This window comes from Giraffa tippelskirchi, chromosome 10, assembly GCF_054371585.1.
Source record: "Giraffa tippelskirchi isolate mGirTip1 chromosome 10, T2T-mGirTip1v1.2.pri, whole genome shotgun sequence".
Classification (NCBI taxonomy): Eukaryota; Metazoa; Chordata; class Mammalia; order Artiodactyla; family Giraffidae; genus Giraffa; species Giraffa tippelskirchi.
Genome location: NC_137284.1, coordinates 89680324 through 89706342, shown reverse-complemented (window position 1 = coordinate 89706342; position 26019 = coordinate 89680324). Strand labels below are relative to the sequence as shown.

The 26019-nt window shown below is 40.2% G+C and overlaps 1 protein-coding gene and 1 long non-coding RNA gene across 3 annotated transcripts in view; one reads left to right on the top strand and one right to left on the bottom strand.

Annotated features, from left to right (window-relative positions):
• Positions 1-1117: 1117 nt before the first annotated feature.
• On the bottom strand, positions 1118-23412 carry LOC145524123 (uncharacterized). The gene is made up of 4 exons (XR_014067215.1): positions 23304-23412; positions 5063-5338; positions 1700-2003; positions 1118-1524 (listed from the first exon to the last, which is right to left on the bottom strand). It is a non-coding gene; the product is annotated as an uncharacterized LOC145524123 (long non-coding RNA).
• A 190-nt stretch (positions 23413-23602) lies between these two features.
• RSBN1L (round spermatid basic protein 1 like) overlaps positions 23603-26019 on the top strand; it is an 81099-nt gene continuing 78682 nt past the window's right edge. For both annotated transcript variants that reach the window (XM_081535711.1, XM_081535710.1), the window contains exon 1: positions 23603-24196. In XM_081535711.1, the coding sequence (XP_081391837.1) occupies positions 23632-24196 (565 nt within the window). In that variant the 5' untranslated portion in view covers positions 23603-23631. The remainder of the gene's footprint in view (positions 24197-26019) is intronic.

Genomic DNA, 26019 nt, shown 5'->3' with positions numbered 1-26019 from the left:
GGAACTAGAGAAATGTTTTAATGATTGAAAATCAAAATTACAATTCAGGCAAGCAAACAGTTAACTCATTTTTTAAATTAAGACTTTAAATATGGCATGGCAAAGAACTGAGTCTCAACCATGTGCTGGTTCAGATTCAAAGCTTTTAAGAGAAAAAATACAGGCCAAATAATAAACCTGTTTGGTGGCACCTGTCTAGTCTAATTCTATAGCATACATTCTGGGGTGGAATTTATGAAGATAAAAATTTTAAAAAGAAAAAAAAAAGACTGATGTAACAGTTTTATTTGCAATAGCAATATTTACAGCAAATTAGAAATTACATCCTTAGTAAATACTTAAACTTATTAAACTAGAAATTTTGAATTTCAACTTAAAATCATGTAAGGAGGTGAACAGTTTTTCAGATTCTTTTAGACACACATACATCACTGTTCTAATCCATAAATACTGGACTCCCAATCATCTCCACCTCTGTGGGCGACTTTGAGCGAGCACTTCATTCTGGGCTTAAAGCGGGAGGTGGCGGGGGGGGAACGATTGATGGGAGGCTGAGACGAAGGAAGGTAGGCAGAATCAGACCAGCAATGAGTATCTGCTGAGGCCTCTGCTCAATGTGGCCTTGTGACTATCCCCTCCTGGTGGCTGGAACTGCTGCTATCCTGTCCTTTGTTACAAAACTCACCACCAGGTCAGCAAAGGATGAGGGAGCTGTGAGGATCAGGAGCCTTCAACTCACAACCGAATTATCCCAAGTGACCAGTGCAGTTCAGTTCTGTGTTATGACTGAGAAAGTCAGAGCTTTCTCCTTATTGTTTCTCCCCCTTTCCCTTTTCCATTGCCTTTAAACCTACTAGAGTGAATCTGGCACTGCTGTGTTCTGCTGACTTTACTCACACTTGAAAATGAGTGTTGACTACCAAGTATAGAAATGGTAAAGACTGGTCTGCCAGAGCTGGAGAACCTGGCAGAAAGGGTACTTTCCACTCTTGGTGAGCTGCATGTACATTTTCTCCTCAGGCAGATATGGGGGGAACCAAAGATTTTCAGCTTCTCTGTCATCTCACTCTCTCACTTTAAGAAATAATCTCAGACACCACCAAAGTGACACGATTCATTTCTGTGCAGAGTGCCTAATTTTATTGCATTTTTTTTGAGGGGCTTCTCACACCTTGCTGATTTTAATAACCAGCATTTGTGTCCCATGTTTCACATCAGTGTCTGAGCCAGTGTCTACGCAGTTGCCCATTTCTCCGCAGCCAGGACTCTAGATATAGCAGATTGTTCTTAGGTCTCTGAAGCTTGCTCTGCAGGCGCTGTTTGCTTAGATCTTATCTCAGAGTGGTGTCGTTCTACAGGGGCTGTTAGGCCTGGCCTGGCTGCTTTTGGCTCAGTCTATGGGACTGGCTGAAGCCTGGTCCTTCTTGTTCTCTTTTGTCTTCTTGTGGTTATAACTTTCGAGGAGTATTTTTTTCTTGAACACACATGAAGTGGTCTTTTTACCTTCTTATGTATCTTCACCACCTGTTAAGGCAACAGTGAGCCCAGAGGTCATTGGTTGGGAGAAAGGAGGGTGGAAAGGGTGGGGAACTAAGGAGGAGGTTTGTGCCAGGCGGGGGCAGGATTATCTCGGGGTGGGGGAGGGGGCACAGGGTGTAAATGGGAAAGAGGAGGAGGAGCTTGGGTAAGGTCATCTCACCTTGCCTCTTGATCCAGGCTGAGAGAGAGTCTTCCTCTTCTTCCACCGCTTGGTACTTGTAGTTTTTGGCTCCCAAGATTTATCGGTCACTTTTGCCATGTTGAAGCCGCTCAGTTGTCTACCTGTCTGCCAGGCCTGCCCTCTGTATATATACCTCTTCCCAGGACAATGAGGAGTCACACTTGTTCTGCTTTGTTTGGTCATCAGGACACTCCCGACAGCCAATGGTGGCTCTGGGGAGCTGATACATCATAAAGGACCACTCCTGAGGGGTAGAGGTGCTGGGGAGGCCCAGATGCCCTGGCTAGAAAAAGTACCCAGTAAAGAGCCATTCCTCACTGACCTGCTGCCCCTCCTTATCTCTCCATGTTCTGGTTGTACACAAGGCAGAGAGGGGTGTTTTCTCTAAGTCATTCCCCATGGTTCATTCTACCGACTCCCACCCTTTACTGTCACCTAGTATTTGGATATCTTAGCTAAAACCACTAGGATACAGGTATGGCAGCCTGATCTGAAAAACCTAGGAATTAGGGAATTGGAGGAAAATGTTTGAGGTATGGTGTCCTTCACTGTCAGTCCAGACAAGAAGGCTTTGAAATACAACTCAGGACAAGATGGGTGTGTGTGTATGTGTGTGCACACTAGGGTCACTCATTCCCCCAAAATAAGATTAAAGTTATGAAATAAGATTAAATTAGGTATCTATCTACCTACCTACCTATGTTTATGGGTACTGTATGTGAATACCTTTGGAGAGCAGATGGAAATTCTTGGAATGATATTAATCTTCAAAGAACCAGAGATTTTTAACTTCAAATTTTGTGATGGCCGATAAGCAGAGATCAGAAGTAGAAGCTCCCCTCCAGACCAGAGCTCACTTTTCTCCCTATCTGTACCGTCCCCTCTACAAACAGCAATAATGACAAATCTATGGACAGAAAGTAGATTAGTGATTGATTAGGGCTGGCAGGAGAGTAGAGGAAATAGGAGGTGACTGCTAATGGTATGTGGCTTCTCTGGGGTAATAAAAATGTTCTGCAATTAGATTATTGGGATGGTTTCCCAACTTTGTGAATATGCTAAAAATCACTGAATTGTTAATATGCCAAGAATCTCTAGAGTATGATTTATATTAAAATATGACTTTAACCACAATTCTATTCAAATTAGCTGACTGATAATGCATACTTATCTCTTTCCCCTCAAGAGGCCATAACACAATAATAAAAATTCGTAAAACCACAACCTGAAGAGAATGGTAGAGGTCATAGATGCCTGAGAGAGTACATTTCTAGAAGAAGGAAAACCTGTGGAGATGTTAGCTACTGAAACAAGAGGGCAGGGAATAGTGCAGCAGAGAAAAGCAGAGTGTGGTCGAAGGGACAGCCACTCCTTTCTGCAGAACCTGGAAGTATCTCAGTATGTGGTAGTTTAGTCACTAAGTCATGTCCTGCTCTTGTGACCCCAGGGACTGTAGCCCACCAAGCTCCTCTGTCCATAGGATTTCTCAGGCAAGAATGCTGGAGTAGGTTGCCATTTCCTTCTCCAGGGGATCTTCCCAACCCAGGGACTGAACCTCTGTCTCCTGCATTGCAGGCAGATTCTTTATCAATTGAGCCAGCAGGGAAGCCCAGTGAAAGGATAAGTACCTGGAGAACTCAGAAGGATGATCTTGATACTCCTTTAGTAGCTATGTAGATGGCTTAGGAATGCGGGGGGGGGGGGGGGAAGGGGCTAGGGCAGTAATCTGGTTTTTAATTATTTTGGTTATTATTATTATTCCAGAAGAGGCCTGCCCACCTGAAGTTGGTGTTCCTTTAAGATCCAGGAGAATAAATTGGCAGTTTATGGGAATAGAATGAGTTGCCTCATTAAAAAGGCTTTAGTGACTGGCACATCCCAAGACAAAATTTGCCTTCACATGGAAAACTTGGTCTACTGCATCAAATAAATTTAACTCTTGCTACAGCTTCATTCTCTTACAGATTAAAAGAGGTCCAGGCAGCCATGCCAAATTAAATTACATTTTAAAATTCCAACAAAAGAAATGAGCCTTATTTGCCAAGTTTCTAGAGGGTAAAACTACATATAATGGGTGGGAATAACATGGGGAAAATGTTTGGTTCAGTTAAAAGAAATAACTTCCTAATGATTAGTGGGAATTCAAAAGTAGAACAGGCTACTCTGTGAGGTAACAAATCTCCATTCATTGAGAACCTACGTGCTGATCAATGTTATATAAAACAACCATTAAGACTCGTAGCTCCACTGGGTTATTTTCAGTTATATGCTGGGGAAAAGAGAGTTTTGTCTTAATGTCCTTCTGACTTCTCCACCAAGCAATCACTCTTTAGTTTCCCAAAGACTTCTCTGCTAGTACCTAGACTCAACTTTGCTGGTCACCCCCTAGTACTGGGGGTAGAGCCCTCACAATAGAAGCTATCCCCTCAAAATCATGCCAGAGGAGGTATGAGAGGGGCAAGCCTTCTTAAAAAAAAAAAAAAAGGTTTTTTTAGTTCAAGTTTAATGGTTTTACTGAGCATAACAATATTTAAAAAAATTTTTCCCTTGTTTGTGCCTCTGTATGTGTGGTAAAATGTCTTCAAAAGGGATATTCACTGGAAGTTGCTATACTGTAGTACATAACCAGAATGTTTCTCTGCCTTTTTTCTCCATGGCATTGACTTTTTTTATAAGACCAAGTCTGTTATCTTGTAGAATAATCTGCATTTTTTATTTTCTTTGTGACTTCATTTAAGATGGTCACTCCCTCAATAATACAAAGACCTAGGAGAAACTCTGAAATTACTTTCCTCAAAGGCTTGATTAAATTCTCAAAAGATCAATTTCTTTCCAGGCTTGGTCTGGGGGTTCAGGGGCTACAGTAGTTCTAGGGATAAAAAGATAAACCAGATACATTCACTTTGCTAAGATGCTGAAGAAGCAAGATTGGCCCACTGACCTGGCTCTAACATACATTTAGTCATTTCTGTGGTCTACTTTCTCCACCTCTACTGCATTCATAAATCTGGGTTTCCCTTCTTCCATTTTTAATCCCCAGCAAACAATTCCTCACATGATTGTGAGTGAGGCTTTATGAAATCAGATCCCCCAGTTTTTTTTTTTAAACAGGGTTTGTGAGGTCTAGTCCTTACCTTCTTTTCGAACTTCAGCCTGTCCTCATCACATCCTATATACAGATATTTATTTACAGGTATACAGCTATTTATTCAGTCACACACAAATATTTCTGCAGTGCCTACTACTTAATTTAAAATACACTGTTATATATTTTTTAAAAATTTATTTTCTTTGTTGCTGCACTTGGGCTTTCTCTAGTTGTGGTGTGTGGAGGCTACTCACCTCACCTCAGTGAAGGTTGCAGTGTGCAGCTTTCTCATTGCAGGGGCTTTTCTTGTTGCAGAGCACAGGCTGTAGGAATGTGGGCTCAGCTTGTGTGCGGGCTCTCAGGTGTGCAGGCTTCCATAGTTGAGGCACACAGGCTCAGTAGTTGTGGTGCACGGGCTTAGCTGCTTCGTGGTATGTGGAATCTTCTCAGACCCGGGACTGAATTCATGTCCCTTGCACTGGCAGGCAGATTCTTAACCCATTGCGACACCAGAGAAGTCCTAATATACACTGTTTTAGACAAAAGAGAAAAATCTTTTTTTCATGGAACTTAATGTCCTTTTGTTCCTTGAACAAGCCCAGCTCCCTCCTGAGCCCATCTCAAGGGCCTTTGCCCCAGCTCTTCCCTGCCTAGAATGCTTTTCTTTTCACTTCCCGTTCCTTTTCTGACTGTTCTATTTAAAGTAGTTTCTCTATTTGCACCGTGGAAATCCATTTCTTTCTTTCATAGCTCATACCAGGGAGAGTGTGTGTGTGTGTGTGTATAAAGAGGTTTCTTTGTGTATAATACATCTATTCTGTAAAGCTGAATTATGTTCACTTAGTTTGCCAGGCAGAAGAGCCTGGCAGGCTACAGTCCGTGGGACAGCAAAAAGAGTCGGACATGACTTAGCGACTAAATAACAAGTATACTTAAAACTTTTTATAATGACTGTTAGCATATGATAGGGGTTCAATAAGCACTGGCTAAAATAATAAATTGTGATTTATGTGTTATCAGATTGACCACCTGACATATCTTGATCTTAAAAAAATTAGTCGTCTAATAAATGCTATGAATGTAAAAACTGTAATTCTGAATCTCCAATGCTATCCCCTTTCTATATGGCGTTAATTTTTATAACAAGGTAAGCATATAAAAAGCATACATAGTTTCAAATATTTACCAGCTTACAGCAATATGATTATAAGTCATGGGTGAGGGAAAAAATAACCAGATACTAAACTGGACAAACAGGTTTTTGAGTCCAAAGGTAGCAAAGGTATAGTTCAATGAATAGAGAGCAAAACCAAAAATTGTTAAAAGAACTGGGGTAAAAGCAGAGAAAGGGAAGTCTCTTAATGAGAACAGAGGACATTATATCCTTGACCAAGTAGATACAGGTTGCAGACTGCTGTGCTGGTCACAAACGAGGTGACCACATTAGAGACAATAGATATATTCTTATATTCCAATTACCCTGTGGGAAAGCAACTTCAGGTATAGGCCCTATGATCACAGCTCAGTAGCGTATTTTTTTATTCCTATCACATAAATGCCTTTTCATCCTGCTAACATTACACTGCTGCTGCTGCTGCTGCTAAGTTGCTTCAGTCGTGTCCGACTCTGTGCGACCCCATAGACGGCAGCCCACCAGGCTCCGCCGTCCCTGGGATTCTCCAGGCAAGAATACTGGAGTGGGTTGCCGTTTCCTTCTCCAGTGCATGAAAGGGAAAAGTGAAAGTGAAGTCGCTCAGTCGTCCAACTCTTAGCGACCCCATGGACTGTAGCCTACCAGGCTCCTCCATCCATGGGATTTTCCAGGCAAGAGTACTGGAGTGGGGTGCCATTGCCTTCTCCGTAACATTACACAGTGAATATAAAATATACATTCACAAAACACAGAACTTCCAGGCTAGATATAAGAATCAAAGATTTAAAATATCAAAAGTCGGGCTACCCTGGTGATCCAGCGGTTAAGAATCCACCTTGCAATGCAAGGAACATCGGTTCAATCCCTGGCCCAGGAAGATCCCACATGCCAGGAAGCAATTAAGTCCCTGTGTTACAACTGCTGAGCCTGCGCTCTAGAGCCTCTGAGCCGCAACTACTGAGCCCACACCCCACAACTACTGAAGCCCGTGGGCTTAGAGCCTGTGCTCTCCAACAGGAAAATTCACCACAATAAGTTCGCACACCACAACAAAGAGTAGACCCTGCTCCTAGTGACAACTTGGTAAAACTAGTGCAGTAACAAAGATCCACCACACCCCTCCAATCTTAAAAAAAAAAAAAAAAAAATCAAAGGTCTATAAAGTATTCTTTGATGGAGTAAACTGTATAATTATTGCATAATGGGCTTCCACATAAGAATTGAAAGAATTCTTTTAGAAAGTCTGAAAACTACTTGTCTAGTTCTACTTGGACAGTAGAACTATTACAATAATACAGATTTTTTCAAAAGTAGCATTTCAAAGTGCTATTGTTGATTTGCATAAGGCCAAAAATTATCAAATATTCCATGTCCCATAAAGATCTAAAATGCTCAAAATATAATATACATAATATACTTCGTACTGACATATTCACTGATCAATGTAATGCTGACTTTTGGATCTTGCTGACCTATAAACAGGCTTCAAATGCATAATTTGAATTTAGGGTATCATTCCTGACCTTAAAAACTGTGTTTTGGAACCTCAGGCAAGTGACTAACATATGTCATATATAAAAAGGACTGGTTGTCCTTAATACTTGAAGATTATGTAGCTAGAATAAGGCATGTTTTACCTGCAGTACTCCTTGCAATTATGATATACTATTAAACTCTTCACAGCTATGACTTCTTTTGGTAGGATCCTGTTTCTGATTTTAGTTACACTTCTGCCTAATGGGATTAAATACTTTTCTTAAATGTAATTTTTTCCCCTAAAACTGCTGCAAAATTATCACCCTATCTGTTTTGAGCTACAGGTAAATATTTCCTAATTCCTTCTGCCTTTAACATAAACTATACCAAAAACAAATGAAAAAAGGTTATTTGCAAAGTTTAAGGTTTTAAAGAAGCGAAGTATTGGAAGTCAATGAATCAATTCAACATAAGTAAATTATTGAATCCTGAGACTGAATAATTGTAGGACATAAATAATTTGAAATCTTAAATATAAACCAACTCTTCTATTGCTTCTCATAATATAATCAAGGTCTCTAAATTTTTTTAAAATAAATTTTTATTGGAGTATAGTTGTTTCACAAAGTGTTAGTTTCTGCCGTACAGCAAAGTGAATCAGCTACATGTATATGTATATCCACCCTTTTTTTGGATTTCCTTCCCATTTAGGGCACCACAGGGAACACTGAGAAAGTTCTATATGGTAAGTTGTCCTTAGTTATCTGTCGCATACGCAGTAGCGTATAGAGCCTCTAAACTTGCTGATCACATAGCATGTACTCATTTTCTAGGGTTGCTGTAATAAAGTGAATTAGGGCCCCACTCTACTCTAACATGGAGGCTTCCCTGGTGGCTCACATGGTAAAAAATTTGCCGGCAATGCAGGAGACTCAGGTTCAATCCCTGGGGAGAGAAGATTCCCTGGAGAAGGCAATGGCTATCCACACTACTATTCTTGCCTGGAGAATTCCATGGACAGAGAAGCGTTACTGGCTACAGAACACGGGTTTGCAAAGTTGCACAACTGAGTGACTAACACTAACACTACTCTAATATGACCTCATCTTGACCAGTTACATCAGTAATGACAATTTTCAATTGAGGTCACATTCTGAAATACAAGAGGTTAGGATTTCAACATAAATTCTGTGTGTGTGTGTGTGTGTGTGTGTATGGGGGGGGACACAATTCAGCCTCTAACACACCATAATATATGTATATTTATTTATTTAGAAATTATTTACATTCAGTACTACAGTAAGAATTATATACACTGTAGTCCCTATACAATTACAAAATTTAAAAAGACAAAGGTAAAATACACGTGTAAGTAGTAATATTTCGTTTATGAACCTTAACATGTTGTGTTGCACATTCTGTGGATTATGCACAGCTTACCAATTTTAAGAATAGTATCATCTCTTTGGCTTGGTACATCCTACCTTGTAACATCTTCCCTCTGCTTACTTAGCCTGCCTCTTCCGTCACCTACCAAATACCTGGCATTCCAACCAATCTGAAGTATTTGCATGAGCTAGGCCCTTTCTCTGTTCAACAACGCTGTTTCCTATTGTTGAAATGTGCTCATTCTCTTCACTTCACATGAACACATAGTGAACTCCCAATCATTTTCTGAAATTCAGCTCAAATGTCATCTCTGGAAAGCTTTCACAGACTGTTCCGGGCAGCACAAAGCACTTTTCCAGGGCACGTTGTTCGTATCGCTATTATTGTAAATTTCTATTTAATATACATGTAACACACACACATATATTTAGATTGAATTGATATTTGAACATTTTGACCTAAAAAACTGATGCAATTTCATGTGGTTCAACTTGATACTTGACAACAAATCCACTGAGAGTGTGGACTGTGTTTTTCATTTTTATATTTCCAGTGACTATAATGGAGTTTGACAAAAGCATATATATCCTTAGTACATGCTTCTCGAAATTAAGGAAAGGCTTACACACGTCTTACATTTTCAGATTTTCCTGTTCAAGAATGGGTAGATATTGATCCTTCCTATATGAGTTTCATTGGCTTTATTTAGTTTAATAGTATTTTAAATTACTTTCCCTTGCTTTTGTATCTCTGTATATGGAGAAATCTCTTCAAAACAGACATCCATTTTTTAAAAAACAGAAGAAGCTATATAAGTTTTTTTTGCAACCAATATAAAAACATTTCACAACTTTACTGTTTTACTTTCAAAATATTTTTTATGCTTTTGAAAAAAAATAATCATAAAAAGGAATATAAACAGGAGAGCTAAATAGATATTAGTTGTATAAAGTAAGTGTGGTATTTAAAATTCCAACAATATTTTAGTAAGAGCTAATATAAATCTAATTTTAAAATGTCAAATTTTTTCATAATATTATTTGGTTTGTAGAAAAGCTATGATAACTGAAATAGCATTTAAGTATTACATGGAGAGTTAAAAGGCACGGTATGGAGAAGTATTCAGCTAGTTAGGAAGCAAGACGTGGTGAAGCCTGGGAGAAATTAGCAGGAAGTGAGACACAGTTAGATGAACATTTTCCATGCTTCCTCATTAAGCACTTAAGTTAACAAAATGCATGCGGTGAGTCTTCAGCATGCCAGGCCGTCAAGGGCAACACAGTTCAGAGTTTGGCTCTCATCCACTGTGGAGACTCTTCTCCTTTTATGGCACTTCATGCTCCTTACACTCAAATTACAAAAAACTTGTTGCAGAGAAAACCACATTAAACATGTCATTATTTCATGTCTTCTAAGTACTCCTTCCTCAGCCTCAAGTCTTTTTCCATCTTTTTGTCTTCTAATTTTTAAAAATTCAGCTCAAATATCGTCATCTCTGGGATTTTCTCCCTCACTTCTCCAGCTAGAGTTGATGATCTGTCTTCTGCATTTTCACTGTATCTAGTGCATGCCATCATTGCATTATTTTAACCACAGTGTGATAATTTAACTGTTGACATCTATCTTCTCAATTATATTATCACACCGTGCTGGGTACACTAGATACTTACTGCCATTTGTTACACAAATAAATTAGTAAGAAATGACGTGAGAGTCTGGAATAACAAAGCACTAATGAAAAGCTTATTTGGAAACAAAAATTGTGACTACAGAGTGAAGTCTGCCTTGTCTATTGCTATATTCCTAGCATTTAGGTCTACTGCTTGGTACCATGTGGGTGCTTCGGAGGTTCTAGCAGGGAAGTGTAACTACTCATATACCGCCAACCAAAGAATGGTCTTCCTTACTAGGGAAGGTTGTCCTCTTTGACTGAGCGTGCAGCTTTGGGAGGGACACACATGGAGAGGTGAGGTGGGAAGCGGACACTTGTCTAGCTAGTCAGATCCGCTGAAATAACCTTGGCAATTAAAGGAGTGATAGATGTTGCAGCCAGATTGCCTTCAGAGCCTGTAAGTATTCACTAACTAAATACTTAACACACATGGAAAATAAGAAAAAGCAGACTATCTAATAATGGAAGATAAACTGAAGAAGGGCATCCACAAACAAGCAGTAAGAGAAGCACCTTTAGTTTAAGAGGTAGTTATATCAAGGAATAAAGAAGCTGTAAAAAATAATAAGATCATTGATTAGCAAATTTTTTTTAAAAAGTTACTAAATATAAATATGAACAAATACTGGAGGAAGAGTCAATGTAAGTTCATGTAAATATGATTTATGCTTTCAATTAGAGTGGTCAAAGACATTAGTATGCCCACATAAATAAAAATAACACTGTTGTTTACATATGCAAAAAATTCTGTATCTTTTGCCACTAATGCATTTGTTTTCCTGCTTAATGCCTCTACCTTGGGCATCAAAAGTGGTACATAATCTCCAAATGGAGTTGTTCATTTACAAGCATACCATACCACTCGTGTCCGACTCTTTGTGACCCCAGGGACTGTAGCCCGCCAGGCTCCTCTGTCCAGGAATTCTTTAGGCATGAATATTGGAGTGGGCAGCCATTCCCTTCTCCAGGGGATCTTCCCAACCCAGGGATCGAATCCAGGTCACCCACATTGTGGGCTGATTCTCTACTATCTGAGCCACCAGGGAAGCCCATGACAGCATACCTGTACTTTATACTGGTGCTGCATTATTTTAGGCTTGCTTTCCTATGATATACTGAAGCACTTAACTTGGTATCACCATTAAACAGTATTTAAGAGGACCTGTGTACCTCTAATACTGATGCCCATGTACTCACAGTCCACTGTGAAGAAACAGAAATTACTGAATGTCTTTATCACTCACACTTTTCACATATCAAGGTAATGGGCAAGCTATGCTGGTAGAGTTTGTAAACTCAGATGGCAAGATAAAGACTACAGGACAAACTCCACCCAAGGTTACAAGAATTATACACATGGAAAGCTTACCCTCTTTGCTTGGCACTTGGACTTGTCCATCTATGCTGGCAAGGTTTCATGCCTTGGTATTCAAGGTTTTCAGGTACCTGATTTGTACCTTCTTTTCCTGTCCTCTTTCACTAACTCCCAGTGACATTATTTTAGAACTTAAGTGTTTTCTACTCATTGGAATCAAATACAGGGATTAAACATGAGAAAGACTAGGATTAAAATCCTAAAAATAGCAATTATAATAGACTTAGTTAGAGCTTGTGTTGGATTTAAAAGTTAACTTTAAAGTGGGCATTTTATTTTTTATTTTTAGAGTTTAGCTGTTTTAGTTATTTTTCAATCTAATGGTACACAGAAGCAATAGTTTATCTGACGGGAATCAAGAAAATCCAGCAGTGGCATCTGAGGCAAGATACATGTTGTTTCATGGCTCTGTTCATTAAATATTCAGAAAAGCTTTTCAAATTAGAATCTGTGAAGCTAAAAAGTAAAATCACTTTATGGCAGTCAAAGTTTTGCCATTTTCTAACTCTACTGACATATGCAGGATTAGCACAGAACTGCTCTCCTGTGGGCCATCTCTTCTGGGAATCTGTTAGACCTGCTTCAGGATGTTCAGGTTACCCGGACTCTGTTACTGAATCATAAGGTGCCTTGAGAGTTCAAGCCTCTGTTTTTATAGATCTGTTTGTCCACACCCTCTCCCACTCTCACTCCTTCCCCTAAAAATATTCTTGGCCTAGTATGAGAAAAAAGCACTTGTGTCTACCAGCAACCAAAGAAACACTGCATCTTTTCTGAATGCGTTATTTCCTAAACATAATTTAAGTGACTGAAATTTCTAAAATGGCATGATCAATGTTTAGATCTAAAAGACTTTTTAAAAGATGTTTTAAGACTTCTGTTTCCTCTTACAAGATAGGATACATTAGAAAATCAGTTCAGTGTCAGAATGAATACGGAATTCCAGTTCAGTTTTGAAAAACACCTTGTAAGGATTTTCAAAACATAGGCTGATATGAAATGTTCACAAACATTAGGCTTACACAAGACACTAAGTAAACATCACCCCCCTACCTACAGTGATGGTCTGAAAGTATGGCTGAAACTTATGAAGTAGAGCACAGTTACTCTGGAGGTGAAGTTTTCCTGTTCAAGAACACAGTAAAGGATAAGTGGCAAAGGAAACTCATGAAATGGATACAGGGTTGGGTTTCCAATCTAGAAATTCTATGAGTTTATCACCTTTCTTTACACCTCTTTGCCACACTTAGGTTTCAAGGTTATAATATATACCTTATGCTCTATCCACCAATTCTTAGCTAAAAAGTTCCCTCTTTTCAGAAAACTGACTAGTACTACAAAACTTTTCAGAGATTTAGAACACTGAGTAAGGCTCCTGCATACATTTTACAAGCTTCCTACCCTTTTCTTAAAAATAAGCATCAAAATGATCTGATGTCTTTCCAAACCAAAATTCTGGCAGCAAAATTAATCTCCCAAGAGACGGTATGGGTGGTTTTCAGTTACTCTATTTGGCCCCTTTTATTCTTTCTACATTCTTCCTGCTTGGTGGTTGCTGCTGGCTCTCCCAATGAAGCCTTTAAACAGAAGGCACTCTCTCATCTACAATTATCAGCTTCCCCCAAACTTAAGAACATACTCAAACTGGAAAGACTATGATTGGGCAAGCAGTTAAGCCATATTTGTTGTAAAATGATATTAATGGTTAAGAGTTCACCTCGCCTGCAATGTTGAGTAAGTAAAATATGGGCTGAAAGTTTTACATTTTGATAGTTAAAGGTCTTTCTTTTTCCTCACATCCAAGGTTCAGGCAGGAGAGAAAGGGGGAAGGGCAAAGAGGCTAAATGTCCTCTTCTGTTCTTAAATAGCTGTCCTGAAAGCCTTGCCCAGACTTCCAAAACATCACTGTATCCCCTAGGAATAAGGCAGGTTGGGCAGTCTATGCTTTTTTTTTCAAACTAGGCACATTGCACCTGAATGAAATGAAGTTAGGGTAGTAAGGAAAAAAGGGAAACAAATATTAGTCATCTCTACTACAGACATACTGAATTTGAGGTGCTTTCAACATACCTGTGGAAGATGCTGAAGTGGTTAGGTCACAAACACAAGAGGACTAGGAGGTTTACCGATATACGTTGGGGAGCTGTTACTATAAAAATAATTTACAGACATTTTGGCCATTTTTGTCCCTTGGACTGCAAGGAGATCAGACCAGTCAATCCGAAAGAAAATCATCCCTGAATATTCATTGGAAGGACTGATGCTGAAGCTCCAATACTTCGGCTACCTGATGCAAAGAGCCCACTCATTAGAAAAGACCATGATGCTGGGAAAGACTGAAAGCAGGAGAAGGGGATGAGAGAGGACGAGATGGTTTGATAGCATCACTGACTCAATGGACCTGAGTTTGAGCAAGCTCCAAGAGAGGGTGAATGACAGAGAAGCCTGGCATGCTCCAGTTCATGGGGTCTCAAAGAGTCGGACATGACTGAGTGACTAAACAACAACAACAAGGAAGAGGAACAATGTGAGGGGAAAAAAAAAAGACCCTCAAATTGAAACTTGAGAGTCTCTAGAGGAGGCACCTATAAACTATCGTGAGAAGGAGCTGATATAATGAGCCTGAAATGTTCTTGAGATACACAAGTGAATAGTGGCAGTTCAGTTGGAATGAAACTAAGATCATGGCATCTGGTCCCATCACTTCATGGCAAATAGATGGGGAAACAGTGACAGACTTTATTTTGGCGGGCTCCAAAATCACTGCAGATGGTGACTGCAGCTATGAAACTAAACGACGCTTGCTCCTTGGAAGGAAAGTTATGACCAACCTAGACAGCATATTAAAAAGCAGAGATATTACTTTGCCAACAAAGGTCCGTCTAGTCAAAGCTATGGTTTTTCCAGTAGTCATGCATGGATGTGAGAGTTGGACTGTTAGGAAAGCTGACTGCTGAAGAATTGATGCTTTTGAACTGTGGTGTTAGAGAAGACTCTTGCGAGTCCCTTGGACTGCAAGGAGATCCAACCAGTCCATCCTAAAGGAAATCAATCCTGAAATGTTCATTGGAAGGACTGATGCTGAAGCTGAAACTTCAATACTTTGGCCACCTGATGCAAAGAACTTATTTATTTGAAAAGACTCTGATGCTGGGAAAGACTGAAGGCGGAAGGAGAAGGGGATGACAGAGAATGAGATGGCTGGATGGCATCACCAACTCAATGGACATGAGTTTGAGTAAACTCTGGGAGTTGGTGATGGACAGGGAGGCCTGGTGTGCTGCAGTCCATGGGGTCGCAGAGTCGGACATGACTGAGTTAACTGAACTGAACTTGAATGACAATTCTCTCCTGATGTCCCCATATCCATCCTCTATTTATTATAAAACTTTATTTTGGATACTATGAAAGTGAAAGTAGTCAAAGCATTAGTCACTCAATCATATCTGAGACCCCACAGACTATAGCCCTCCAGGCTCCTCTGTCCATGGAATTCTCTAGGCAAGAATACTGGAGTGAGTACCCATTCCCTTCTCCAGGGGATCTTCCCAACCCAGGGATCGAACCAAGGTCTCCTGCATTGCAGGAAAATTCTTTACCATCTAAGCCACCAGGGAGTTGTATACTATACGGCTAAACAAATGCTGTTTGGTTATTTTAACTTTTTCATGTAATATAATCTCATAATAATTAATTGTCTTTTATTTTTTTTAAGTTATTTTAATTATTTCTATATGCAACAATTCTACTTATAACATATGGTATATCTCAACCCTGGGACCTCAAATAGGTTCTTTTTTACTTCTTAAATTTAAGAATAATTATAATCAGGGTGAGGGAAAGGATTTACATAATCATCACAGAGCCTAGTGTTGATGGATGCCTGAGAAATTAATAGTGAATCTGTGGTTCAATGTGTTCTATTGTTATATATTTATATGGATGCAAACTTGATAACAATCTTATTTGTCAACAGAAGAGGCAATAATGTAATGTTATACAGCTTAACAAGTTTCCTGTTCTGTAGTTAATTCCAATAGTTCTTTTAACAGGTTAGGTGTGGATGGATGCAATATTTGTCAATAGTCTTTTTTTTTTTTTTACTTCAGTAGTATAACAGAAGGCTTTCAGATGAATACAAAGAAACTGGTCTTAGATATTATGTTTTGTTCCAGTTCAAAAACTTGTTGAAGTTTATTCAGAGTTGTTTAACTCCCAAGATTCTGAAGATAGCTACAGAAGGATCAAAACTGACCCTCTTAGTCCTGTTTACTACTCTATTATCCAAATAGACCTTTTCTCCTAAAAGACAAAACTATATCAGTATTTTTCTTAGAGTCCTGACCATCCTCATATGAGGTAAACATCCATAAAATCTCATGGTATAAACTTGGCATTGTTTGACCTCTTCAGATCTGCAGCTAGAGCTATTCTGCACTTTTGGAAATGAGTTACAGAAAGGTATTCTGAGTTGTATAAATTTTCAATGCATCAGTGTGTTAATACATTGAGAAAGAATGAAACATTTACTAAGAAAGTCACTATGACTAAAATGCACATGTAGGTATAATCAGATTCATCAGAAAGCTAAAATTTTTTACTTCTTTGTGGATATACCATTACATCATCATAGAACTATTCTATCAGTTCCTGGTGAACAACTAAGTTGGTTAATCAAAATTCAGGCTGAGTCATTAATTGATTTATCCCTTCAATAAACATTTGGTGAGTGTCTAATGCAAACAAGGCATTTTGCTAGAGCCATAACGCAGAGTACTGATCACTATATGGTCATGATATTGCTAAATGGCAGAGATACACTGGTGAATAAAAATGAATAAGAAAGACATGGTTCTTGTCCCCAAAAAGGTTAATATTTACTGAAGGAGAAAGGTGATAAAAAGGTAACAATTGTAAAATAATTATAATTTGTGATAGAAAGAAAGAGAATGCTATGTCAGAAAATAATGAAAAGAGGAAGGCCTGTCATGACATCTGAAAGAAGAGAATCAGGGTGGGAGGGAGGAAGCATTCCGGGCAAGGAAATAGCCTGGTCCAAGGGTCTGAGGCAGGACTGGGAATGATCAGGGATCAGAAAGAAAGTCGTGTGACTGATGTAGCAGGAGCAAAGGTGAGTATGGAAGAGATGTTTATCCTTTCACATGGTATAAAGGTACAAATCAACATCCTAAAGCAAGAGTCAGCAAACTATATATTGCAGGTCACATCTATCCTGCCTGTTTTTATAGTTTTACTGGAACACTGCCCTGCCTATTCATTTATATATTGTCTATGGTGCTTTTGTGCAGCAAGCAGTAGTTGCTACAAAGACAGGCGGTATGCAAAGCCTAAAATATTTACTATCTGGCTCTTTACGGAACAAGTCTGCTGCCTCCTGTACTAAGTGTGGAGTAAATTAGAACTGACAATATGAAAGTTGAAAAGGTCAGGCTTTCCTAAAGCATAGAACTGCTCTTTATAACTGGTCAATGCTGATTCATCTAAGAAAGACACATAAAGATAAGCAGGTCAATGTTATAGAGGTAGGGCTTTAACATGTCCATTCCAGAAGGGTCGAAGAGATGTCTTTAAGGTTAATACAGGGTTTCATAAGGCACAAGAACCTTTTATCCAAGGGGGTCAAGAACCTGGACAAGGCCCGAGGATAGTACACCTGCAAAGTAAAAATGCAGTTAGGCTCAGGAGTACTGGAGGACATTATATAAAGGAAAAAACAGATTCTAGGAAGACATACTAAGCACTGCTAACATACATTTTTAACAGCTAGAAGTTTGCATGTATTTCTTTGCATGCCTATGTGCTCAGTCGCTTCAATTGTGTCCAACTCTTTGTGACCCCCTGAACTACAGCCCGCCAGGCTCCTCTGTCCACGGGATTCTCCAGGCAAGTATACTGGAATAGGTTGCCTGCTATGCCCTTCTCCATGGGATCTTCCCAACTCGGGATCGAACCCACAGCTCCAGCATCTCCTTCATTACAGGCAGATTCTTTACCCACTGAGCCACCTGAGAAGCCCATATATTTGCTTAGCATCTATCATTTCTAGCAACTGACAAAGGTAGGGCTGTGAGTTAACGAATGAATAAAACTCTTAGAAGCTACCTTAACCAAAGCAACTCACTTTTTTTTAGATCAGAAGTCAGACTAGGCTATCTGACCCACAGATATGTTTGTCTGGTCTTGAGTAGTTTCTTAGGATATCTCATATTAAAGAAAAAAATCAAGGGACTTGCCTGGTGGTCCAGTGGTAAGAGCCTGTGCTCCCAACACAGGGAGTGCAGGTTTGATCCCTGGTTGAGGAACTAAGATCCCACATGCTGCATGGTGTGGCCAAAAATATATGTAAATGAATAAAAATAAATGCACGCTCCCATTCAAATTTTGAAAAAAAAAATCTAGATATTTAGCAAGTAGGCTTGCTTCATTTCTATTATGGGAACAATCAGTAATGTACCTGGTAGATAAAGATAAGGCATACAATTCTCAGTTTCCAGTCTTCACCACTTCCTATTTTATTACATTCAGCCTTCCTTATTATTTTTTTAACCTATCAAGAACATTTGTTTGTAATCTCTGGTCTTCATCTTATCATAAAGATCACAAATCTGTTCTTTTACACACTTCTTTTCAACATTTATTTTCTAACCATGTCCCAGATACTATGCATACAAATATAAATAACACATCATCTCTGCCCTTGAGGAGCTCTCAGGCTAGAAGCTGAGACCAATGCGTTAAATGATCCTAGGCAGAATGATGACAGCACAGAGGAACTATCAACTCTACTCTGGCATGTCAGGAAGCACAGTACTAGGGAGATGCTTGAACCCAACCTTGGAGGGGTATTACAGGCAGAATAGACAGAGCAACAAGGAATGCCACTCTTTTGGCAATTACACATAATTCAGAATAGATGAAACAGTGGAAAGATGCAGGAGGGTGAGAGTGATAGGAGTGCTAAGGTTATATCAAGAATGGCTTGTATTTACACTAGAAAGTGTGACTTTTATCCCATACACCAAAGGGAGTTAGTGAAGAGACTGTGGCATAATCAGGTTTATATTTCAGAAATATAATTTTGGAAGCAGCATGGAGGACAGTTTCTGATGGAAGACTTCCAGTTAGGATGGTATCAATGACAAAATCCAAACTGGTTTGAGGCCTGAAGGCAAGAGGCAGCAACAGGAATGGAAAAGAGAAACTGGCTAGAGACAGTGACTGACTAACGAGGAAGAGGAGGGGAAAAAAATGTCAATAACGACTACTTGCAAGCTTGTACTTGAATGATGAGGTGTATAAAAAAACGCAGGAGAATTAACGCAAGGGAGGATGAAAATGGGTGGTATAAAATCTGAGGTATAAGTGGCTACAGAAGTGGTGATATCCATTTGGCATCTGGATAAGAGTCAGGAATCATGTGGAAGGCCAAGGCAGGAGACAAAGACTAGGAAACTGTCAGCATGTATGATAAATCAGAAGACACCAAGATGCATAGTATCACAGAGGGGTGTGCAGAGTTAGATAAAGAGCAACTACATATTCCTAAGAATCCCCAACACTTATATGGAAGAGAGGGAGCAATGCTTAGCAGAGAAGCAGGTAGATGTGGGGCAGGGGTAGCAGTATAAAGATAAAGAGAATCAGAGTACCAGGAATTGAGGTGATGGCAAATGTGTGGTGCAGATTATATACATAGATTCTAGGCTGGATAGAAAAGAAAGTATAGAAAGGATGAATTTGTGTAGGGTTGCCAGGTTTACTGGAAACTAAAAAGGGACATTCAGCTAGATTTGAATTTCAGATAAACAAAGAATACTTTTTCAAGTATAAACATATCCCAAATATTGTATAATGCATACTTATACTAAACATTTATTCACTGTTTATCTGAATTCAAAATTAACTGGGGGCAGGGGATTAACTAACTGCTTGCTGGGTATCTGAAAATTTTACTGAGTGTCCTGTATTTTATCTGGCAATCATAATTAATTGAAAAGGAAAGATGTAGAGATGGGAGTTCTCTGAGGTTACAAGGCAAGGGCATATTGTAGAGGAGTGAGAAAGCTGAATATTAAAACACTGCAGTTCAGAATTTCAGAGATAGAAGAGTGATGAAAAGGATCAAGAAGTGTGTCCACTGGAATTTGTGGCTGAAACAGAATGGAAATGTAAGTCCAAGGAGAAACACTGAGACAAGAAGAATAGTACATGGTTCATTAGCATGGACACTGACTTCAGTTAAAATGGTGGCTGCAGGGTAAAGGGGATGAATATGTATCAAAGTCTTTAATAATTAAAAAAAAATAAAGTAGAGTATGGGAGAGATTAAAAAAATATACATATAGTCTGCATTCTTGTCTGACACATGACAGTCAGGTGTCAGACAAGAAATGGAGCAACAGGATAAAGGGGAGTATGTTTTCATAGAACTGCTGTTACAGAGGAGGAGTGAAAAGAGATGGGAGAGATGTGAGTAATAAACAACAACAAGCAGAAAGAAATGGGGATGAGAAGAAAAGGAACAAACAACTTAGTAATCTAGTCCTGACAGGGAGAGAAGGCTTCTCCAAGTAAATGAAGCGTAGCTTGAGCTAAGATCCAAAGGTTGTGATGTCTTACAGGTACCTCATATTCATCAGGTGCAAAATCAAAGAGCATCCCAAACTTGTCATATTTTCAGTGTTTCCTAGTTCAATGAATGGTTCCACTGTCTGTCAAGTCATGCAGGTTAGAAATATAGGAGGTATTCATGATATCTGCCTCCATTACATCCATTATCCAAACCATCACATAAGCATCAGGCAAAGAGAAAAGCATTCTATGCAGAGGAAACAACATATGCAATATTCCTAAATTGAAAGATAGTATGGTGCATTCTGGAAATTAAAGACCATTTACTTTGAAATAGAAAAGGAAGGGGCTAGATCATGATGGGTTTTCTAGGTCAGTTAAGGATTTTGTTGTTTATTTTAAGATCAATGGAAGCCATACACAGGTCTGAAGCCAGAAAGTGACATGATCAGATTTATGTTTTGAAAAGTGTATTCTGGGTATAATGGCCAGAAGATTTGAGAAAATTACAAAAGAAGAAGACCAGATAAAAGGCTAGTGCAATTATCCAGGTGAGAGGGGTGGTACTTGAAACAGGGCACCAACACTGGACATGGAGAGAAGTGGATGGTTTCAGTGCTAGTTGCTGAGATCTGGTAGCTCAGACAGTAAAGAATCCACCTGCAATGCAGGAGACCTGGGTTCGATCCCTGAGTCGGGAAGATACCCTGGAGAAGGGAATGGCTACCTACTCCAGTATTCTTGCTTGGACAATTCCATGGACAGGGGAGCCTGGCGGGCTATGGTCCATGGGGTCACAAAGAGTTGGACACGACTGAGTAACTAACACTTAACACGTTGTGCTAGTAGAGATTAAGCCAGTAGGACTTGGTGATAATAGTAGCAATTCTCTCCTAGTTCAATGTTGTTAGGAATGATCTAGTTGTGAGAGAATGGGTGATTCCAGGAGAGAGAAGAGAGATAACTGAGCATGTTTTGTAACAGTACTGCCCTTAGACTTGGGTAAGGACCCTCCTCCTGCTACAAAGGGCAGGGAGTCCATGAGGTCAAGGGGCTGTGTCTGCCAGGAGCATGCACACCTCTTTCAGAGTGGCTAGATTTGAGGGCAGATGGAGCAGCTGATTACCCATCACTATTTGCAGGGGGTTTAGGGATGTGGACATGGCTTGAACATGTTGAGTGAGGTGGATGAAGAAGCTTGGAATGGTAAAAGAATAGGGTCAGTCTGAGGACTCTAGAAGTCAGAATTCTAAATGTAAACTTGGCCTTCCAGATTATTATTTATGGAGATTCATGAAGGTAGTAGAGTAGAATATATTTTTAATAATAGTTCGATGATTCATAACTTAAATATTTAGACACATGGGCTTGAGCCTCTGTAACTTTACTCTTGCTCAGGCTCTACAAATTTAGGGTCAGGCCTGATAAGAGAGTGTAACAGTATAAAACAGTACAGTGCAAGAAGTAACATATTCAGATGATAGTTCACTTTAGCTGGACCCTTTAAGAGATAAGATTTTCCAGCCTTTTGCATGGGTATAAATGGTGTAAATTTCTAGATGCTATATTAATGTATATAAGAGACTCTTTCCTATATCTGGAGACCCTTTCCTATTCCTGGAGGGCCAACAGTTATTTTAATTGTAGTGATTTCAAAGTGATTTTGAAAAGCTTCTTAAATATTGCAGAAGTTTATAGAGTGCAGAAGGGATCTTGGTGATCATGTAACAACCTTTACTCACTTAATAAACAAACCAGAAGTTCTGACAGATAACGAGCACTCTCACAGAAATCACAAAGCTAGTCAATACCACATAATTTCCAGCTCCATACTCTTTGTCCACTCTTGCACCAATGTCACTTTTCAGGTAGATATCTACTGCCAGTCAACTCCAAAAGTTTATACTTGCTTTTATTGTTTTGCATTTTAAAAAAGTACATAAATACTTTTCATTACTTTAAAAATTCGAGATACCTCAAAAAAGTCTATAAAGCAATATTAAGTTTTGACTCCAAAATATTCTTAAAACCAACCCCCTTTATCCCTCAAAAGTGAACACAAAATTAAGAATTCCAACTTCATGAACTCATAAGAAGTGGTAATTCTGGAAAGTTACTTTTAATTGTTTTCTACAAAGTTACAGGCAACTTAGGGGACCTTTTGGGACTCAAAATATTCTCTGACTGGTCATCTACTCATTTGACTACTTTTATTTTTATATATGTATTTCTTTGACTTTTTGGTCTCATGTAAGACCTTGGAATAAAATTATAATCGTGCTCTTCACTTTGGTTGCAATTACTGTAACCCATCTCCTCAAATTCTTTATCTTCTAAGCTACACACTTACAAAACATCAAACACTCAGACTGCTAACTAAACGCTAAAATACAGACACACACACAAAACCCTCATTTCAAACATCTATAAACATCACTATTGAATTTTTCTTAAGAGTATCTGAGTTACAATAGTTAAAAAAAGAAATTTCTCCAGGAGAGTCTTACCTTCAAGCTGGATAGTAATCCAAAAGTTCTAGGTTTGCAGGAAGTTATTTCCCTCAAAGCATTAAAGATGATCTTAGCAAGACAGTAACGCATCTTGTCAGGACACCAAGCGACCTTTAGCCCCTCCCATCAACCGACTACTGCCTAATAGAAGGAAGGATTTAATTTCCGGCAAAATTTTCTCCTCAGGGCTGAGAATCTTCGAAATTCGGCTTTTGGAGGGGGAAGAGAGAGGGGAGGGACCAAAAGGACCCCAGGGGAAAAGGAGGGGTAAGTGGTACAAGACAAAGTCGTCGAGGCAGAGACGAGCGAGACCTGGATTCGGACTGACCTGGGGTTTGGAATGAAGGTTCCTCTCAGACCTTCACTCTTGGCCCCCGAGTTCACGCGGGCGACAACTCGAAGACCCTCCTCTCACAGGTTCCTCCGCCACTAACTACGCCCGGAGGACCTGTGACCTCCAAAACGGGTGTGCTAGGCGATTCCCCACACAACTTCGGCTAGAGATTCGCGCTTTTGATTGGTTCTTGGAGATATCCCTCAGCGTGGCTCACCCAATGGAGGGCCAGACCGCTCCGCCCCTTCCCCGCCCCCCAAGTAGAGCCCGCCCCTGCCCCGCGCCCGGGAGCCGAGGAGAGTAAATACAACAGGAGCGCAAAATGGCGGAACCGCCGAGCCTAATGCAAGGCCCCCCCGCCGCCGTCTCGGAGAAAGAATCGTTTGGCAAACTGCAGGCCCCATCCCGGGACCCGCCGGGTCCTCTGTCCGCCAAGAAGATCCGGACTGAGGAGAAGAAGGCGCCGCGTAGACTGAACGGAGAAGGAGCCAGCAGCGGCAACAGCAGGCAGCTGCAGTCTCCCGCCGCACCTTCGCCTCAGAGCTATGGCAGCCCGGGGTCTTGGAGCTTTGCCGCTCTGTCCGCTGCCCCCTCCCCGTCGTCTGCTCGGAGCAGTTTCTCCTTCTCCGCTGGCACGGCCGTCTCCTCCTCTGTCTCTGCTTCCTCCTCTCAGCCGGTGCCGCGCAAACTCCTGGTGCCTCCTACGCTGCTACACGCTCAGCCTCACCATCTCCTGCTGCCCGCCGCCGCCTCCTCGGCCAGCGCCAAGCCGCGCAGATCCAAGGAGAAGCGAGAGAAGGAAAGGAGGAGGCACGGTCTCGGCGGGGCGGGCGAAGCTGGCGGGGCCTCCCGCGAGGAGAACGGGGAGATGAAGCCGCTGCCGCGAGGTGGGTGCCGGAGCCGGCAGTGACGAGGGGAGGGCGCCCGGGGTCCCAGGCACAAACTCGCGTCCGCGGGGCGCGGGCTTGGGGAGTGCGGGGGCCGCGTGCGCCAGCCGGGAGCGGGGGGGAGGCTTCCCGTTCACTGCAGGCGATTTTGCGGTCCCCGTGGGGACAGGAAATGGAGCCTGTAATTTCGGTCGCAGAGTGGGGAATGGCCGAAACTCATTTTCTGTATCGTTTCTGCCTCCTAGTTAATGCGCGGCAGGGTTTGTAGAATTCGATCTAGAGGACCCGCCTGGTTGTGTTTGGCTGTGGAGGGAGATTTGAGGGAACGGGATCGGGAAAGGTTTGGTCTTGTAAAAGATGTGCTTGATTATTAGACCGTTTAGACGTGGTCACGAATTTATATTTGTGACACTGGCTCCAACGCCAGAAAATCCTATCAAGAAAAGGGGTGTGGAGAGCATTGGCGTCAGCTGGAAGCTACCAGAGGCCTGAGCTTTTCATCCCTATTAGGGAAATGAGGTAGTGTGCAGGGCCCGGAGTGTGCTGTTTCATAAGGTACCCTCCCTCCACACACTCCTCTCCCTTAAGTATTTTGAGTGGTCCTGTTTGAAATACCACCCTTCAAAAATAATTTTCAGTCATATTCTTTTTTTTTTCTTTCTTGCAGCAAATGATAAAATCAGGAACATTGACTTTTTTTTGGCCAGACCAAATACTTGGCTGCAGAATGTTTTAGCATCAGAGAATGGCAAATTCTTTACTCTTTATTTTTTTTAATTTATTTTTAATTGGAGGATAATTGCTTTACACTCTTTTGAGAAAGGCAAATTCTTAAGCACTCTTTGCAGACAGGACTACACAGTCTTCTTTTAAAATGTAGGCTAAGCATATATGATTTTCAGAAAGTATTTTCGTAAAATAGTCCTGTTTAGCCATTTCATGCACAGTGTTTTGAGAGTGGTACACGTGGAGACTGGCTGAAAATTAGATTTTTATGTGATCAAAAGCTGAAAGCATGTAATGATCTTTATTATAAATGTACATTGATACACGGTGTTGTCAAAGTATGTTTTAGGAAAAAAATGAAATGTCAAGCACTTTTAGCATTACTAATCTAATGGTACCTTAGATCATGAAAAATTCTGTGTATTTTTTCGCAATTTAAAAAAATGCTGCACACGGGTATGTAACAACAGTGTTACTTCGATGATCTGCCTGTAGCAAATTTTTGATATCTAAGCATAGCCATCAGGTACTCTGGCACAAGGTAAAGGATCTCACAGCTTTGGAGAGTGTTGTTTCTAAGAAAAGTGGTTTTGAGGATGGGATTTATACTACTTTTAGTTTGAAATTTTAGGTGATTTTTGTTTTAAAGCAATTTTGTTTGAATAATTACATTTAAAAGTTGAAAGTGCCTGGAAGTCCGCATTTACAGCTCAATATTGGTCTTACTTGTGATGTGTAAACAGTGTAATTGCACTTCTAAGTTCTTTGAGTAAGTGAATATGGATATAGCATTGTCAGTGTATTGGAATGGATGAAAATAAATAAGCATTCTTTAACAATTCTAACTCAAAAAATGGAGCACATAAATCACTTTTAAAGTGAAATGGCTGTTAAAGAAGAAGTTTTCTAATCTTAAATTGCATTTAGAATCCTCTGTTTGAAGGCTACAGCTTACATTATTAAGCCTGAATATAAGCAATGGTAGCTTTTACATTAAGATGTTTTTCCATGATTTATAGGTTTTTTGAGTAGTGACTAGGTAGTAACACTATGGTCAAATTTTCTTCTCTTTCTTGGATGGAAATGCTATTTTTATA